Source organism: Anomaloglossus baeobatrachus, chromosome 2 (genome assembly GCF_048569485.1).
Source record: "Anomaloglossus baeobatrachus isolate aAnoBae1 chromosome 2, aAnoBae1.hap1, whole genome shotgun sequence".
Lineage (NCBI taxonomy): Eukaryota > Metazoa > Chordata > Amphibia > Anura > Aromobatidae > Anomaloglossus > Anomaloglossus baeobatrachus.
The window spans coordinates 260,684,580-260,701,940 of NC_134354.1; the positions used below are offsets into that span (position 1 = coordinate 260,684,580).

General features: G+C 46.7%; 1 protein-coding gene across 1 annotated transcript in view; it reads left to right on the forward strand.

Annotated features, from left to right (window-relative positions):
* The window catches only part of LOC142289641 (plasma membrane calcium-transporting ATPase 1-like), an 88,896-nt gene extending 72,441 nt beyond the window's left edge, over positions 1-16,455 (forward strand). Inside the window, exon 10 of the mRNA XM_075333606.1 lies at positions 15,996-16,455. Within this exon, the coding sequence (XP_075189721.1) occupies positions 15,996-16,289 (294 nt within the window). The 3' untranslated portion in view covers positions 16,290-16,455. The remainder of the gene's footprint in view (positions 1-15,995) is intronic.
* The last annotated feature ends 906 nt before the right edge of the window (positions 16,456-17,361 follow it).

The window sequence follows — 17,361 nt, forward strand, 5'->3', positions numbered from 1 at the left end:
GTAGACATGACCAAACGGGATCTCCGCCCCTGGGAGTAAGTCTATGGGGCAATCATACGGTCTATGCGGGGGAAGCCGATCGGCTTTTCTTTTGTCACATATGTCCGCAAAGTCGTTATACACCGGGGGTAGAACAGGTACCTGTACAGTGCCCTCCGCATTCGGTGTTACTGGAACCGGAACAGTTGGACTAATGGTCGGAATACTCTGCGGTGGGAAGGATATTTCCTTAGTTTCCCAATCGATGACCGGATTTGTAGACCGTAGCCACGGAATACCTAAAATAATCGGAAAATGAGGAGAAGAAATTAGCATGAAAACAAGGGTCTCCTGCTGACCTGGCTTCATGACGCATTCTAGCGGTACGGTTTCCCGATCAACTGGTCCAGAGATTAACGGAGATCCGTCTACCGTCTCCATGGTAACCGGTGAGGCTCTTTGCTGAGTCCGGATACCGTGTTTCCTGGCAAAAGAGGAGTCCATGAAATTTCCCCCTGCCCCAGAATCTATCATTGCAGAGGTAGGTATTAGCTGTCCCTCCCACCGGATCTGAATGGGGAGCGAGCAATGGGTATATTTCCCTTCCGAGTCCTTCGGTGAGGTTGACATTACAGTCAAGGGAAATACCGCATCCAAGTGTCCACTTGCCTCAGAGATATCGGACTCTGCGTCCGTGTTGTCACACTCTGCCATGGCTGCCAATACCTTATTTGGGCGATTCGGACGTTTCGGGCAGTCGATCAAGAAATGGTCCGATTGACCGCAATAGAAACACAAACGCTCACGGAGCCGGTGTTCGCGACGTTCATTGGTCTCTCGCTTTTGCAGAGAGTCCACTTGCATAGGAACGTCCTCGGCCTCCCGTGGCGTCCTGAGAGCGGGTTCTCTGGAAGGAAATGCAAAGTTGTTTACACGGTTTACAGCTGCCCATTTTTCCTGTCTACGTTCCGTCAAGCGGGTATCAATACGCACACAGTGCTGGAGAAACAGTTCAAAATCCCCTGGAGATTCAGAACGAGCTAACTCGTCCTTGATGGTACCGGACAACCCCTTTCTGAAAACAGACAATAATGCATTGTTTCCCCAGTCGGTGTCTACCACTAACCTCTTAAATTCAGTGGCGTATTCAACGACAGAACGCTTTCCCTGACGTAAGGAAAGGAGAGCCGATTCAGCGGTAGCACGGCGATTCGGATCATCAAACATCTGCGCCATTGCGGTCAGAAAATCATCTAGGTGATTTAAACGGATGTCCCGGTTCTCTATCATAGGATTAGCCCAAGCCAGTGCTCGTGAGGTTAGTAACATGATTATACATAACACTTTGGACCGGTCAGAACGGTAATAATCAGCATGTACATCAAAAAACAGTATACATTGGTTCACAAATCCACGAAACTGACTACGGTCACCATTGAAACGGAATGGGGGTAACCTAGGCATACCGGCAGCTGATACGGACGTAGTGGGGCCGGCTTCCTGAGCCTCCACTCTGACTTGCAAGTCCTGTATAGCCGGACCCAGTACCTGGTGATCATGGCCCAGCTGTGCCTCCACATCTCTAAGTTTAGTCTGCACCACCTCCATCTCCTGCTGCAAGGAGTTAATCATAGAAAAGAGCTGATCTACTCCTCGTGTCTCAGTCATTGCCCCAGCGAAATCCTCTTATGGCCTGAGTATAATGTGATACTATTGTATGTTTTGAGGATTTCGATAGCGTTAGGGCAATGACAGCCAGAGACGAGTTTGTGGTACAAGATGTTTATGATATGTAACCACGGTAGATACACAACGGAAATACACAGTATAACAAACACATAAAAATACCTTTCCGAAACGGAGCGAAGGGGATTCCCGGGGCCACGCACCGGACTCCCCCAGGGAGACCACCAGAGCGAACCCCTATACAGGGACTGTCCGGCAATCAACCCCGGAAGGCCTAAATGCGCCGCAGCCGGGACACAAGGGGCAAGCGGTAAAGTCCAGAAGTGTCCGTACGGGATGAAAGTCCAGAATGGTTATGAACCGGAAGAAACCGGGCAGACGTGCTGACAAAAGACGGCAGACGGAGTCCGGGCACAGTTTGAAGAAACCGGGTGTGGTCCAGAGTCGGTCGGTAGATTTTCAGGAGGATCCAAAGGTAATCAAGTAGCAGCAGCAGCAAAGCAGGAGCACACAGCAAGCAGTATACTCAGGCACTGGACTAGGCTTAGAGGCGGCCTTTTAAGCAGCTGGACAGGAAGTAGGGCAACAGAACATAAAACTCCATGTTAACCGAGGGCAAGCTCTTTCAAAAGAGGACTGGAAAACCCGGAAACCTGACACAGTCAAGAATGGTCATAGAGTTGTTCTGAAGCCACTCCTTTGTTATTTTAGCTGTGTGCTTACGGTCATTGTCTTGTTGGAAGGTGAACCTTCGGCCAAGTCTGAGGTCCAGAGCACTCTGGAAGAGGTTTTCTTCCAGGATATCTCTGTACTTGGCCGCATTCATTTTTTCTTTATTTGCAACTAGTCATCCTGTCCCTGCAGCTGAAAAACACCCCCATAGCATGATGCTGCCACCACCTTGTTTCACTGTTGGGAATGTATTGGGCAGGTGATTAGCAGTGCCTGGTTTTCTCCACACATACCGCTTAGAGCTTTTTGGTGATAATTCTATCTTCGTCTCATCAGACCAGAGAATCTTATTTCTCATAGTCTGGGAGTCCTTCATGTGTTTGTTTTGGTTTTTTTTGCAAACTCTATGCGGGCTTTCATATGTCTTGCACGAAGGAGAGGCTTCCGTCAGGCCACACTGCCATAAAGGCCTGACTGGTGTAGGACTGCAGTGATAGCTGACTTTGTGGAACTTTCTCTCATGTCCTTATTCCATCTCTGGAGTTCAGCCACAGTGATCTTGGGGTTCTTCGTTACCTCTCTCTTCTTCCACGATTGCTTAGTTTGGCTGGACGGCTAGGTCTAGGAAGAATTCTGGTGGTCCCAAACGTATTCCAGTTAAGGATTATGGAGGCCACTGTGCTCTTGGGAACCTTGACTACTGCAGAAATTATTTTGTAACCTTGGCCAAATCTGTGCCTTGCTATAATTCTCTCTCTGAGCTCCTTGGGCAGTTCCCTTGATCTCATGATTCTCATTTGGTCTGACATGCACTATGAGGTCTTATACAGACAGGTGTGTGCCTTTCCAAATCAAGTCCTATCAGTTTAACTAAACACAGCTGGACTCCAGTGAAGGAGTAGAACCATCTCAAGAAGGAGCATAAAGAAATGGACAGCATGTGACTTAAATATGAGTGTCTGAGCAAAGGGTCTGAATACTTATGACCATGTGATATTTCAGTTTTTCTTGTTTAATAATTTTTCAAAAATGTCTACATTTCTGGGGGGGTTTTCTGTCGACATGGGGTACAGAGTGTACATTAATGAGAAAAAAATGAACTTTTTTGAATTTACCAAATGGCTGCACTGAAACAAAGAGTGAAACATTTAAAGGGGTCTGAATACTTTCCGTACCCACTGTGTTTCCTGAAGCATTTTCCATTTGGAAAACTTAGTTTCAAAACACTTAAAATAAATCCTGTACCTGCAAATAGCCTGATTAGTAGTTAACATATGTAAACATTAAAACCATATATATCTAATATAAAACATACTTAATGTAATAATTTTTAATATATATGTTTAATACCTCAATTTATTACTTATTTTTTTTAAAGTATTCTTCCCACAAGTGCCTAGAACAATACCGTATGAGTGTATACTGTATATCCATATCTCTATAAACGTGTATATACAGTCCTGCTTACTTATTGGCACCCCTTCAATTTTTTCATAAACTGTGCAATATATTCATAAATGGAAATATACGAACTTTATATCCTCAGGATTTTTTAATTAGTGGTCCAAAGTAATACAACAATTAAAGCATTGTTTGTCAACTTACATGTTCCAATTTCAAAGTTGAAACCAAAGAAACAGCATGTGCAGTAATAAAGGCACCCTAATTAATACTTGGTTGCACACCCTTTGGCATTGATGAGAGCCTCAAATCGTTTCTTGTAGCCATCTATAAGTTTCTTGCACTTCTCAGCTGGTATTTTCTCCCAGTCTCCCTTTGCAAGTTGTTCAAGCTCTTGAATCTTTGAAGGGTTCTTTTTCCCAATGATTGAGGTCAGGACTTATTGCTGGCCATTTTAAAACAGTCCATTTTTTTCTTTTTCAACCATTCCTTTGTACTTTTGGATGTGTGCTTTTGGACATTGTCTTGCTGGAGGACCCATTATCTTCATCTTAAACCAAGTTATCTTACACTGGGTAGGTCATTTTGCTCTAAAATCTCTTGAGAAGTCTCTGATATCATAATTCCTGTGATACGGTCAAGGGCTCCAGTACCAAACGCAGCTAAGTAACCCCACAGCATTATGGATCCTCCACCATGCATAACTGTTTATAGTGTTCTTTTCCTTATGAGCTTAATTGCACCGTTTTTAAATAAACTATTGCCTTGCACTGCCAAAAAGGTCTATTTTTGCTTCATCTATCCACAGAACATTTTCCCAGAAGGATTGTGGTTTGTCAAGGTACTCTTTGGCAAAGATCAGTCGTTCCTTTTTATGTATTTTCTTCAGCAATGGTTTCCTTCTTGGCATTCGCCCGTAAAGCTCTGCTTTGTTTAGTGTGTGGCGAATGGTACTTGTTGAAACCATGACACCAGACTGTTCCAGGTTGGCCTTCAGGTCTTTGGATGTTTTGACATGGTGTGTTTGCCACCATTCACACCAACCTTCGAAGACCTCTCTTGTCAATTTATCTTTCCTCCACGACCAGGGAGATTCGTGATGGTTCAATGCTTGGCAGACTTCTTAATAACATTGTGGACTGTTGAAACTGGGATATCAAGGTCTTTGGAGATGGCCTTATACCCTTTGGAAGTCTTGTGTTTGTTAATAATAGCAGTTCTGATGTTCCTTTGTCTACAACCTTGTAACAAACAAACAGGGCCTACCATGTGGCTTTTTAAAACACTGAAGATATCATTCATTGGCTTATTCATGTCACATGGGCACTGACAGTTTATCACAGGTGATTCTCATTTGTGATTTACCACAGGCGAGTCAAAATGTGTTTCCATACTAATGTAATGTAAAGGGTGTCAATACCAGTGCACAGCAAGCTTTAGGTTTTTCTATTTTTCCCTTCCATTATTTTTTGTTTTAAATTGTTATCATTTGCTCTTTTGTATTTAACACGAGTGCTCAATACAAAAAAGCTGTTTCCCTTCATTCATTTTTTAGAGGAGATATTACACATTATGTACTTTAAAGTTCATGGGTGGCAACAACGATGAGCTGGACTGTACACAATGACTCTTGTGATTCTCTTTGTTCAGTCGCATCTGAGCTGGCCGTTTTCCAAAGTGTCTTTAAATTGCTGTGTCATTTTTGATGATATCCAGCTAAGGGCCTTTTGTCTCCCTGTTTCCTTTTACCACTGACCTTTTCAAGTAGAACCTTTTTTTATAATGAATTTGTCCTCATCACATGTCCAAATTAGGTTAGTTTCTGTCTGCCTTCCAGGAACCATTTTGGATTTATATGATCAGGAAAATCTTTGTTGGTGATCCTTGCGTTGGATTTGTAGAAGTTTTCTCCTGCACCAGACTGATTCCTTTCTTAAGGTATGAAAACCAAGTGGCACTTGGTTTTTATACCTTGAGAAACACATTAGTATTAACAAAAGTACAATTTGGAATCCAAATGTTCTTCAGTCCCACAGCACAAGCCACCTAAATATTCAAGTTTCCATTTTTGCTATTATACATCTGGAAGAACAATTTCCTACAGCCACGGGATAGTAGCAGTGGTTTCCACACTTTAGTGGAGCAGATGAAAGACTCACAATACTTCCCTTTGAAATCTGTTGACATCCAGCAAGTGCCATCAGCTCAGAACTGGCAGCAACCAGTGGGACTCAGCCTAAACACATCTACTCATCTGAGAAATCTGGACAGAAGTGGTCTTCTTGGAAGAATTGAGGCTAATTAGCTACATGTTCAACATGGAAACAATTCCAAGAAACTAAATTATGCACCAAGATATATAAACTGGGGCGTATAAAATGGAAGTGGAGGCTCTGGACGACTGAATCAAAATATGAAATATTTGGCTGTAACAGAAAGTAGTATGTTCAGCATAGGATTGGAGAGAGATACAATAATGAATGCCTCTAGGCAACCGTGAATCATGCAATTGCATGTTCCTTGCAATTTTGGAGCTGCATTGCAGCATCTGGAGTGGGGCATTTCATCAACATTAAGAGTGTCCCCAATGCTGAGAAATACAGGTAGATACTTATCCATCAGGCTATACCACTGCAGCACAATTACCCCAAACATACAGCCAATGTCAGTAGCTCCTTAAAAACCTTGGACTTGTTGGTATATCCAAGGTTGTGTCCCTGCCTTTGGTGCGGGCTCGCACGGCAAGCCTTCATCATTCCTTGCACATGACGGCTTATCTAATCAGTGACATGTGCCTCTAAGGCCCTGTGCCCACGCTGCGGATTTTGACGCGGATTTTCAGAAATCTGCCGCAAAATCTGCATGTTCATTGTGAAGCCAGCAAAGTCTATGAGGATTCAGAAGTGCTGTGCCCACGTTGGGTATTTTTCCCTTGCATATTTGGTGCAGATTTCTTTTTTTCTGCACCAAACACGCAAGGGAAAAATAGCAACGTATGCACAGCACTTCTGAATTCTCATAGACTTTGCTGGCTTCACAATGGACATGCAGATTTTGCTGCAGATTTCTGATAATACACGTCAACACTACACAGCGTGGGCACTGGGCCTTACAGCCGCCAGTGGATCAGAGATCCGCCCACTGCTGTTATCCAGTTAAATCCCACTGTCAATCTCTGACAGCGGGATTTAATACATGCCAGCGGGGAGCACCACATTCCCTCCTTCCATCAGTAACATTGTAACATTTCTGTACTATACTTTGCAGCTTAATTGCAAAATACAATACTTTCCCTTGTCTTGTAGGTGAGGTTCATCATGTAGTGTTTACAAAAGTGATCACACGCTGAACAGCTTTTCATTAGCTAAATCAATTTCTAGTTGGGCAACATGGTGAACTCCTTTTAGGGCTTATTTTAATGTCACAGAAAAGGTAAATGTTTACATTGATGAAATTGATATCATTATGCTTTGAACAGTGAGGGCCTAGAAGAAAAAAATTGAGACTCCCCTCAGAAGCATTTCTTACTTTAAAAATCTGTTAACAGATAAAGTGAAACAAATTTGTTTACAGGGAAACTTCTTTTTATACCTTTATGGATTTAATAAGTTTACCTTGCACTTATCCTTTTACTTAGATTCCTATGTTGTTAACCCTAATGTTGTTGACCTAAATGGACAAAAATGTGCATTTTAACAGTTGGGTTTGAAGACCGCAAAAAACAGTGTATATAATGCAAGCAACAATCATGGTGTTAATAGAACCTTGCTTTTTTACCATGTGTTTTACATTATATTGCCCGCTAGAATAGGTGTAAGATCTTTAGAATAGGACTTGCGTCTATACAGTACAGAAGGTTTTTTTTAGTCTTTTTACAATATTAATGTTCTTTATTTTCTGGCAGTGAAGATGTTTGGCTTGTAGCTTTATTCAGTCTCGCCATTAAATCACAGGAGCAGGATTGTAGTCTAGATATAGGAAAATTGAGCCCAACTCAGGGGTTTAACAAGTTATGTGATGTACTTCATGTTGGTTTAGTTATTAAACTCACATTGATATATTAATATCAATTACTAATGCTTCTTTCAGTTTTTATTTTTTCAATATCCATATTCACAGGAGTCCTGGACTTTTCTTTAAATGGGCTATAACTTGCTGTTTTTCCCACTTTCTGTGCTGCTTTGATTTTCAGCTCATTGTCTGCATGGGGGTCCTGATGCCTGCACAGAATGCATGATTGAGCATGCTAACTCCTTCCTTGGAAGATGCTGTTGTGCAGTAAGGGTTTAGATCAGTGTGTTGAGTAGGTATTAAAGGTGCAGACCCTCTTGGAATACCCATCCAGATAGATTATTATAACGTAGACCGAAATGATTGAATGAAAGTCTTTCCATTGTTCAAATTAGGTTGAATATGTCTCTTTAATTTCATTGAACTTAAATAATTCAAGGAGGACACCGTATGCATTTTTTTTTCTCTGATTCTGAGTGGGACTGCAGCTTTATAAATGCTTTACTATAATGTACTGAATGCATAAGATTTGTTTTGTACCAAAGATTTCGTTAGTGTCTTGATTTTAGTAGTCTAAAGCCATTAAGATAATCATTTGTTTTTTTATATATATATATATATATATATATATATATATATATTTATTTTGTCTTCTGTTGTCATGTTTTTGTCTTTTTCTATTTTCATGGAAATAATTGTCATTGTGAATTTTGCTCTTGTAAAAGTCTTACTCTGTGCACACCACGTCTCGGCACATGTCAGGGCCAGGCGGTCGGGCAGACCCAGGAGGTGGATCCACTGGTCCGAACTCTAAGATGGTGGTAAGGAGTCCGGTAGCTGAAGCACTATGGGCAGCAGAACAGTCCGTGCAAGTGAGTGTAACGGAGAAGTCCCTGGGACCACGGAGTCACAGATGGTAGTCCGGGTGACGTAGCTCAGGTTCGGAAGCCGAGATGAGGTCAGGCGGGGTCCGGAACCTTTGGAGCGAGATGACGGGTCACCGCAGGGATCCGAGATGGTACGGACTGTCAGATGGCAGACGGACAGCGTGCGGGGTTCGGGATTCAGCAGGACCGGATGCCGAGGCAGGATCAGCTCTAGAAGAGAGATACGTGAGTATGGCAAGGAGACACAAGGAGACCTGACTCCTAGCTTGGAAAACACGAAGATCAGGCCCCGCCCCCTTGGACAATAAACCCTTATATACCCTGTACCTGTTTAGCTTCATTTCCTGTTAATGGACGCTGGCCCTTTAAGAAAGGGTCAGTGACCGCGCGCGCGCCCTAATGCGCATGCGCGCCGCCCGGGTGCCAGAAGCCAGGGAAGGAAGCTGAGGGGAGGACGCAGGGGAGCCGGCCAGGGCCTGGGAAGCCGTCAGACGCCGGGATCGGAGGCCAGGGAACCTGGGAAGGACGGGCACCGGAGGCTGGAGAGCGGGGAGCGTGGCAGGTGAGCCGGGGAGCGGGGCTGAGGACCCGAGGAGCGGGGCAGAGGACCCGGGGAGGGGAGCCGAGGACCCGGGGAGCGTGACAGTACCCCCCCCCCCACGCCCCCCTCCCCGCAACCGGGACATGAAGGCACGGATCAGAGGAGTGCCCACGTTCTCCCTGGGCTCCCAGGACCTATCCTCAGGACCATACCCCTCCCAGTCCACCAGGAAGAACTGTTGGCCTCGAACAGTCTTCATGGCCACGATATCCCTTACCGCATAGATGTCGTCCTCGGCAATAGGAGGAGGAGCCGGACTGGCAGCAGAGGAGAAGGGACCAAGGAAAACCGGCTTGAGCAGAGAGACGTGGAAGGAGTTGGGAATCCGCATCGTGGCCGGAAGCCTCAGTTTGTAGGAGACCTCATTGATCTTGCTGAGGACCTTAAACGGCCCGATGTAGCGAGGACCCAGCTTGTAGGAAGGTATCTTCAATCGGATGTACTGGGAAGCAAGCCAGACCAGGTCACCAGGAGAGAAACACGGAGGGTCCAGGCGCCTCTTGTCGGCGTGTTTCTTCATCCGCTGGGAAGCGCGCCCAAGGGACGCCTTGACAGAGTCCCAAATGGTAGCGAAGTCACGGGCTACAGTATCAGCAGCAGGGACATCCGAAGAAGGGGATATAGGCAACGGGATGGAGGGCTGAAGTCCGTAAACGACATGGAAGGGAGACTTGGAGGACGACTCACTGATGTGGTGGTCATGGGAGAATTCAGCCCAAGGCAGAAGCGTGGACCAGTCGTCGTGATGGGCGTTGACATAGTGACGTAAGAAGGAGGTCAAGATTTGATTGACCCTCTCCACTTGGCCATTAGACTGAGGATGGTAAGCAGAAGAAAAGTCCAGAGTCACTCCCAGATGTTTGCAGAGCGCCCTCCAGAAGCGGGAGGTGAACTGAGTTCCCCTGTCGGACACGATGTGGGATGGAAAGCCATGCAAGCGGAAGATGTGATGTATATAGGCTTCCGCGAGTTCCTGAGCAGAGGGCAGTCCGGCCATAGGGACGAAGTGAGCCATTTTGGAGAACCGGTCCACCACGACCCATATGACTGTGTGCCCGGAGGATAATGGCAAGTCCGTAATAAAGTCCATCGCTATGTGTTGCCATGGAACTGAGGGTATAGGCAGAGGCAGAAGACGGCCATATGGCAGGTGCTTGGGCGTCTTGTTCCTGGCACAAGAGGAGCAGGCAGAGACAAAAGCAGCGACGTCCGTGCGAAGGGATGGCCACCAGTAATGGCGTACAATCGCACCCCATGTTCTCTTCTGACCTGCATGACCGGCTGTTTTTGAGGCATGACCCCAGTGTAAGACTTTTCTCCTGTCGGTCTCAGAGACATAGGTCTTCCCGGGCGGTATCTGGGCCAGGGTGACAGGAGCCACCGGAATAATCTTGCTAGGAGAGATGATAGGTTGGGTACTCTCTTCCTCCTGCTCCATGGGCATGAGAGACCTAGACAGGGCATCAGCGCGTACATTCTTGTCCGCGGGTCGGAAATGGAGCTGGAAATCAAACCTGGCAAAGAATAAGGACCACCTGTCTTGCCGTGGGTTCAGTCGCTGAGCGGACCGAAGGTATTCCAGGTTCTTGTGGTCCGTGTAGATAATCACGGGGTACACTGCTCCTTCCAGGAGGTAGCGCCACTCCGCCAGAGCCAGTTTGACCGCCAATAGTTCTCGGTCACCGATGGTGTAGTTGCGTTCAGGCGCTGAGAAGCTCTTGGAGAAAAAACCGCAAGTCACCATCTTCCCGGAGGAGGACTTCTGCATGAGCACTGCTCCGGCTCCTGAGGAGGAGGCATCCACCTCCAAGGTGAACTGGTGGTTTAACTCCGGTCGGTGGAGTACAGGAGAGGAGGCAAATGCTCGCTTCAGAGAGCAAAACGCGGCGTCGGCCGCAGGTGACCAGTCCTTTGGATTAGCCTCCTTCTTGGTCAAGGCGGAGAGAGGAGTAGTCAGGGCAGAGAAGTGAGGGATAAACTGGCGGTAGTAGTTGGCGAATCCCAGGAACCGTTGGATTGCCTTCAGTCCAGAAGGGGGAGGCCAGTTGAGAATGGAGGAGACCTTCTTTGGATCCATCTGCAGCCCTGTACCCGAGATGATGTATCCCAGGAAAGGGAGAGAAGACTGCTCAAAGACACACTTCTCATATTTGGCGTAGAGACGATTCTCTCTCAGTCTCTGTAGAACCAGCCGTACGTTCTCTCTGTGGGTCTGGAGGTCCGGAGAGAAGACAAGGATGTCATCCAGATAAACTACTACACAGATGTAGAGGAGGTCCCGGAAAATGTCGTTCACCAATTCTTGGAATACGGCAGGAGCGTTACACAGACCGAAGGGCATTACGCAGTATTCATAGTGCCCATCGCGAGTATTAAACGCGGTCTTCCATTCGTCCCCAGAGCGGATACGAACTAGGTTGTAGGCACCCCGAAGATCCAGTTTGGTGAACACACGGGCTCCTCTGAGCCGGTCGAACAATTCGGGGATGAGCGGCAGGGGGTACTTGTTTTTTATGGTGATCTGATTCAAACCCCGGTAGTCAATGCATGGGCGTAGGTCACCCTCTTTCTTCTTAACGAAGAAGAAGCCTGCTCCCGCAGGAGAGGAGGATCTCCGGATGAATCCCTTTGCCAGGCTTTCTGTGATGTAGGTAGACATGGCCCTGGTTTCGGCTGGAGACAACGGATATATCCGTCCTCGAGGTGGTGTTGTTCCTGGGAGCAGGTCGATGGCGCAATCGTAGGGACGGTGTGGCGGAAGTACCTCAGACTCCTTCTTGTCAAAAACGTCTGCGAAGGACCAATAGGCCGAGGGCAGTTCCGGTAGGTTCTCTGGAACCGGAGGTCGTCGGATGGGTTGTATAGACTTCAGACACCTCTCATGACAGGCGGAGCCCCATCGGGTGATTTCGCCAGTGCCCCAGCTGACTGATGGTTCGTGTGTCCGCAACCAGGGAAGTCCCAGCAGGATTTGATGGGACATGTGTGGAAGGACGTAGAGAGCGATGTTCTCGGTGTGCAGGGCACCGATACGCAGTTCGACCGGCCTGGTGACCCAGGAGATGGTATCAGCGAGGGGTCTCCCATCCACAGAGGCAATCACTAGGGGCTTATCGAGTAGAGTAACAGGCAACTGGTACTTGTCCACCGTGGCCTGCTGGATGAAATTGCCTGCTGCTCCAGAGTCGAGGTATGCCTCAGCCGTGAAGCGCGTCTCTCCCGCTGACACTTGCACGGTCCACATAACCGGGTCTGAGAGAGTCCCAGCACCTAGGGTGGCCTCTCCTACCAACCCTAGGCTTTGGAGTTTCCCGGCCTCTCTGGACAGGAGCGTAGCAGGTGTGTGTCCTCTCCGCAGTAAAAACAGAGACCCTTGGCGAGCCGCTCTGCTCGACGTTGTTCAGACCGCCGTACTCGGTCAATCTGCATGGGCTCGTGGACGGGAATCCCAGCTGTTGATGACTGAGGTACGGAGGGCTTCCGTGGAGGAGAGGAATGCCGTACCGGACGTCTCTCACGAGATAGCTCTTTGGAGCGCTCCTGAAAACGAATGTCCACTCGAGTTGCTAGGGCAATCAGGGCATCTAGGGTGGAGGGCACGTCACGACCCGCCAACTCGTCTTTGATGCGACTCGAGAGTCCTTCCCAGAAGGCGGCTGTTAGGGCCTCATTATTCCACCCGAGTTCTGAAGCCAAAGTGCGGAAACGGATGGCATATTGGCCTACCGTCAGTGTTCCTTGACGTAAGCGGAGAAGGGATGAAGCAGACGCAGAGGCGCGTCCCGGCTCGTCAAAGGTGCTGCGAAAGGCCTGCAGGAACTCTTGAAGGTCCTTGGTCATAGGGTCCTCCTTCTCCCACAAGGGGTTCATCCACGCCAGTGCCTCGCCCTCTAGGTGAGACATGATGAAGGCGACCTTGGCTTGGTCGGAGGCAAACAAATGTGGCAGCTGCGTGAAATGAAGGGAGCATTGGTTTATGAAGCCCCTGCAGGTCTTGGGATCTCCGGCATAACGAGGTGGTGAAGCCAAACGGAGTCGGGAAGCATCCGAAGAGGCTGCCACGGGTGCGGGAGCCGTGGATTGACTAGTGGAGGCCCGGAATGTTGAAGGCGTAACTGCCGCTTGTAACGTGTACAGGCGGGTGTCCACGGAAGTCATAAAGTCCAACATGCGGGTCTGGACTTCACGCTGGCGTTGGAGTTCCTCTTGCAAGGCCGCTAGTGCTGCAGCGGGATCCATGGCCTGATCTTACTGTCAGGGCCAGGCGGTCGGGCAGACCCAGGAGGTGGATCCACTGGTCCGAACTCTAAGATGGTGGTAAGGAGTCCGGTAGCTGAAGCACTATGGGCAGCAGAACAGTCCGTGCAAGTGAGTGTAACGGAGAAGTCCCTGGGACCACGGAGTCACAGATGGTAGTCCGGGTGACGTAGCTCAGGTTCGGAAGCCGAGATGAGGTCAGGCGGGGTCCGGAACCTTTGGAGCGAGATGACGGGTCACCGCAGGGATCCGAGATGGTACGGACTGTCAGATGGCAGACGGACAGCGTGCGGGGTTCGGGATTCAGCAGGACCGGATGCCGAGGCAGGATCAGCTCTAGAAGAGAGATACGTGAGTATGGCAAGGAGACACAAGGAGACCTGACTCCTAGCTTGGAAAACACGAAGATCAGGCCCCGCCCCCTTGGACAATAAACCCTTATATACCCTGTACCTGTTTAGCTTCATTTCCTGTTAATGGACGCTGGCCCTTTAAGAAAGGGTCAATGACCGCGCGCGCGCCCTAATGCGCATGCGCGCCGCCCGGGTGCCAGAAGCCAGGGAAGGAAGCTGAGGGGAGGACGCAGGGGAGCCGGCCAGGGCCTGGGAAGCCGTCAGACGCCGGGATCGGAGGCCAGGGAACCTGGGAAGGACGGGCACCGGAGGCTGGAGAGCGGGGAGCGTGGCAGGTGAGCCGGGGAGCGGGGCTGAGGACCCGGGGAGCGGGGCAGAGGACCCGGGGAGGGGAGCCGAGGACCCGGGGAGCGTGACAGCACATATGCTGAACATAGCTGTATAGTGCCATAGAGTCAATGGATGCAAAGAGTGTTGTTTAGCCATCTGCCAGGCAAGTATAGATTCGTATACTCCACCTCAGCATCCAATCCTATAGGTAATGTATACCTTTGCATGATTGAAAGTGGCATATATTGGATCTATGGCACATAAGCTAAGGATTTCCCAGGTGCATATACCAGACTTAGCGGTGATGTGAACAGAGCCGCCTTCTTGGAATAATACAGTCACCAACTTGTATGAGACGCTAATACATTAATTCCTACAAAATGTGTTGTACAGTACATGGCCAAGATTATGATGACACACCCATCATGTTTTAGATTAATGCTAACATACACATATAGAGTACATTGTCTTGTAAACTAGTATATAGTCTCTCATATCCAGTATATGGCGATTGTCAGCCCAAAAATAGGGAATGTGCCAATAATCCTAGGTAATGATAGAATTAGTGTGCACACAGCCCGTTAAATTAAGAGGTGCTGGTAGATGGGATATAACCTCCCAAGTAGCATATAACAAAGTTCACCGCACTCTCCAATAGTTTTTCATGCAACAGTGAGATTTATTTAGAAATATGGACGGTGGACAGTAGAAGGCAAGGGGAAAAGCGACTACAAAACGTTTCGACCTGTAAGGTCTTTATCAGAAAATCGCTTGATGTAATGTGATCTGGGCGCTCCCGCGCCTGTGTCCCAGCTGACACATTGACGGATCAGCTGGGACACAGGCGCGGGAGCGCCCAGATCACATTACATCAAGCGATTTTCTGATAAAGACCTTACAGGTCGAAACGTTTTGTAGTCGCTTTTCCCCTTGCCTTCTACTGTCCACCATCCATATTTCTAAATAAATCTCACTGTTGCATGAAAAACTATTGGAGAGTGCGGTGAACTTTGTAATAATCCTAGGTACACTTGTTCCCCATTGTCAGCCAGAGTAAAGAAGGCCTTAGCAGTTGAATGTATCATCATAGAGTTCAGTCATTTGGCAGCAACAAGTGACTGTGTTAGAACATAATTTGTTGAGTAGGCTGGTTCATCAAATTTTTGTCGTGCAAAGGTTTCAGTGCAGCTGCATAGTGTTTAGTTACACGAGTGCCTCAAACGTGTCTGCCACACTATTCTGCAGGTAACATTTTGGACAATTGGCCAATGTGGGATGGGCAGGAGAAGCATTGCATTTTTTATTTATTTGTTAAAAGAGAAAATTGCTGATGAACTGATGGTAAAAACTGACACACCAATGAAAATTGGACAGGTTTTTGCATATCTTTAAAAATCACTGACATCTGGGTTAGCCCTAAGTTCCAAAATCTACTGGAAAATCCTTTTAAAAAAAAAATAAGCTGGTCATAAAAGAAAACTGAAACCAAACCTATATATCCAAAGTTTTATCATTGTAAATAGGTACGTTTGGGTGCACATACTCTTGGCCTTGTGATGTGTAACTTATTTTAAGTAAATGAGTCTAAACTCAGTAACTAAACCCCTCTGAAGATTGTGTACTTAGAGATTCATGTTTTATACACACATTCTTTTTTGTTTATACATCAGATTTTTTTCAATGCTTTTATATTCTCATTGTATTATATATCCATTTCATATTCTGTTCTCTGATTTCCTTCTTTCTCTCATTGAATCTTTGATTACCTGATTCTCTTAAAGTATTTCTTTTTAACATTTTTTCTTTTCCATGGAACAGATTAAGGTGGTTAATGCGTTTCGCAGCTCCCTGTATGAGGGACTTGAAAAGCCACAGACCCGCAGTGCCATCCATAGCTTCATGACCCATCCGGAGTTCACGCCACAGGAGTCAAGGCCTGATCCCCAGCTAACAGACAGCGACAGCGAGGGCGAGGAATCGCAGGGTCTTCTGAAAGGACATACTGTACAGACGCACAATCACAATAACAACTCCTCTGCTGACCCACGCCCATTGGACATCACAGTATCACCGTCTGAAAGCCCAGTGCACAGTATGGAGACCTCCATTTAACACCAAAATGAAGGCCCCATTCAGCTGGGAATCTGGATGAGGTCACAGCTCCTTCCCTTGCTGTCCTGTCCTTTCACTACTCTACCCAACAAGCCCACAATAGTTTTCTTCATCACAATTCGCAAACACTACCACCCCATACTAGGTCTATTCTGCCAAAAATTCATTGTCATTACTTAAGTGGAATAGTCATAAAGCCATACCAACACTGAACATGATGTATCTTCACTATCTGAGAAAAAGTGTCTTATTTGCCCGTAGCAACCATAAAGATTCAACTTCATTTTGGTAAGAACACTTGAAAATGAAATCTAGATTCTGGATTGGTGCAACAGGCTCACTTTTTTTCTTTGAGACAGTTCAGCATCAGCCCCATTGTGTCTAATCATGCACCAAACATGTAACTATAAAACCAGACATTTTTAGTATAGAGTCCTACACTTCAGCTATGCCAATATTCCTATAAATACATAACTGCAAAATAATTTACTTAAAGCTCTATCCCTCTATTCACTATCATGGTCTTAGTAACTATAACTGTACATTAGGCCTGTTCTTCCTATGTGCATTCATTGTGTAATCATATACCAAAAGTCTTCAACACTACACTTTATTCTAGAGCCATGAGGAAATGTATTGATTTAATACATGTAATGTCTTAAACACATACTCAAGATATTCACACATTGGAAAGCTATGTATGATTCATCGAATTACGTTTTTATGTTTCTACATAAATTTGTCATATTCAACTTCACATTTACACAGGCGCTTGGTAATGTGAGCATAAACACAGCGCATGTGAGTTTACGCTTTTAACTCCCTGTTTCCCTTTGTCTTGTGTGTTTGCATGTTTAATTACATGTTCCCTGTCCTGTTACTCCCTTATATCCCTATATACCCTGCTTGTTCTCCTACCCGATATGTTTTGTCTCTACCCGAAGGTGCCACTGAAAAAGGGAGCTGGTCCTAGGATTCTATTTCCAACCAAAGTGTGCCATCCATCCCTTTATTGCTTCACCGAGGCACAGCACCCAATGCACCTGTCTTCCACCTGTAGGACTGCATTTTC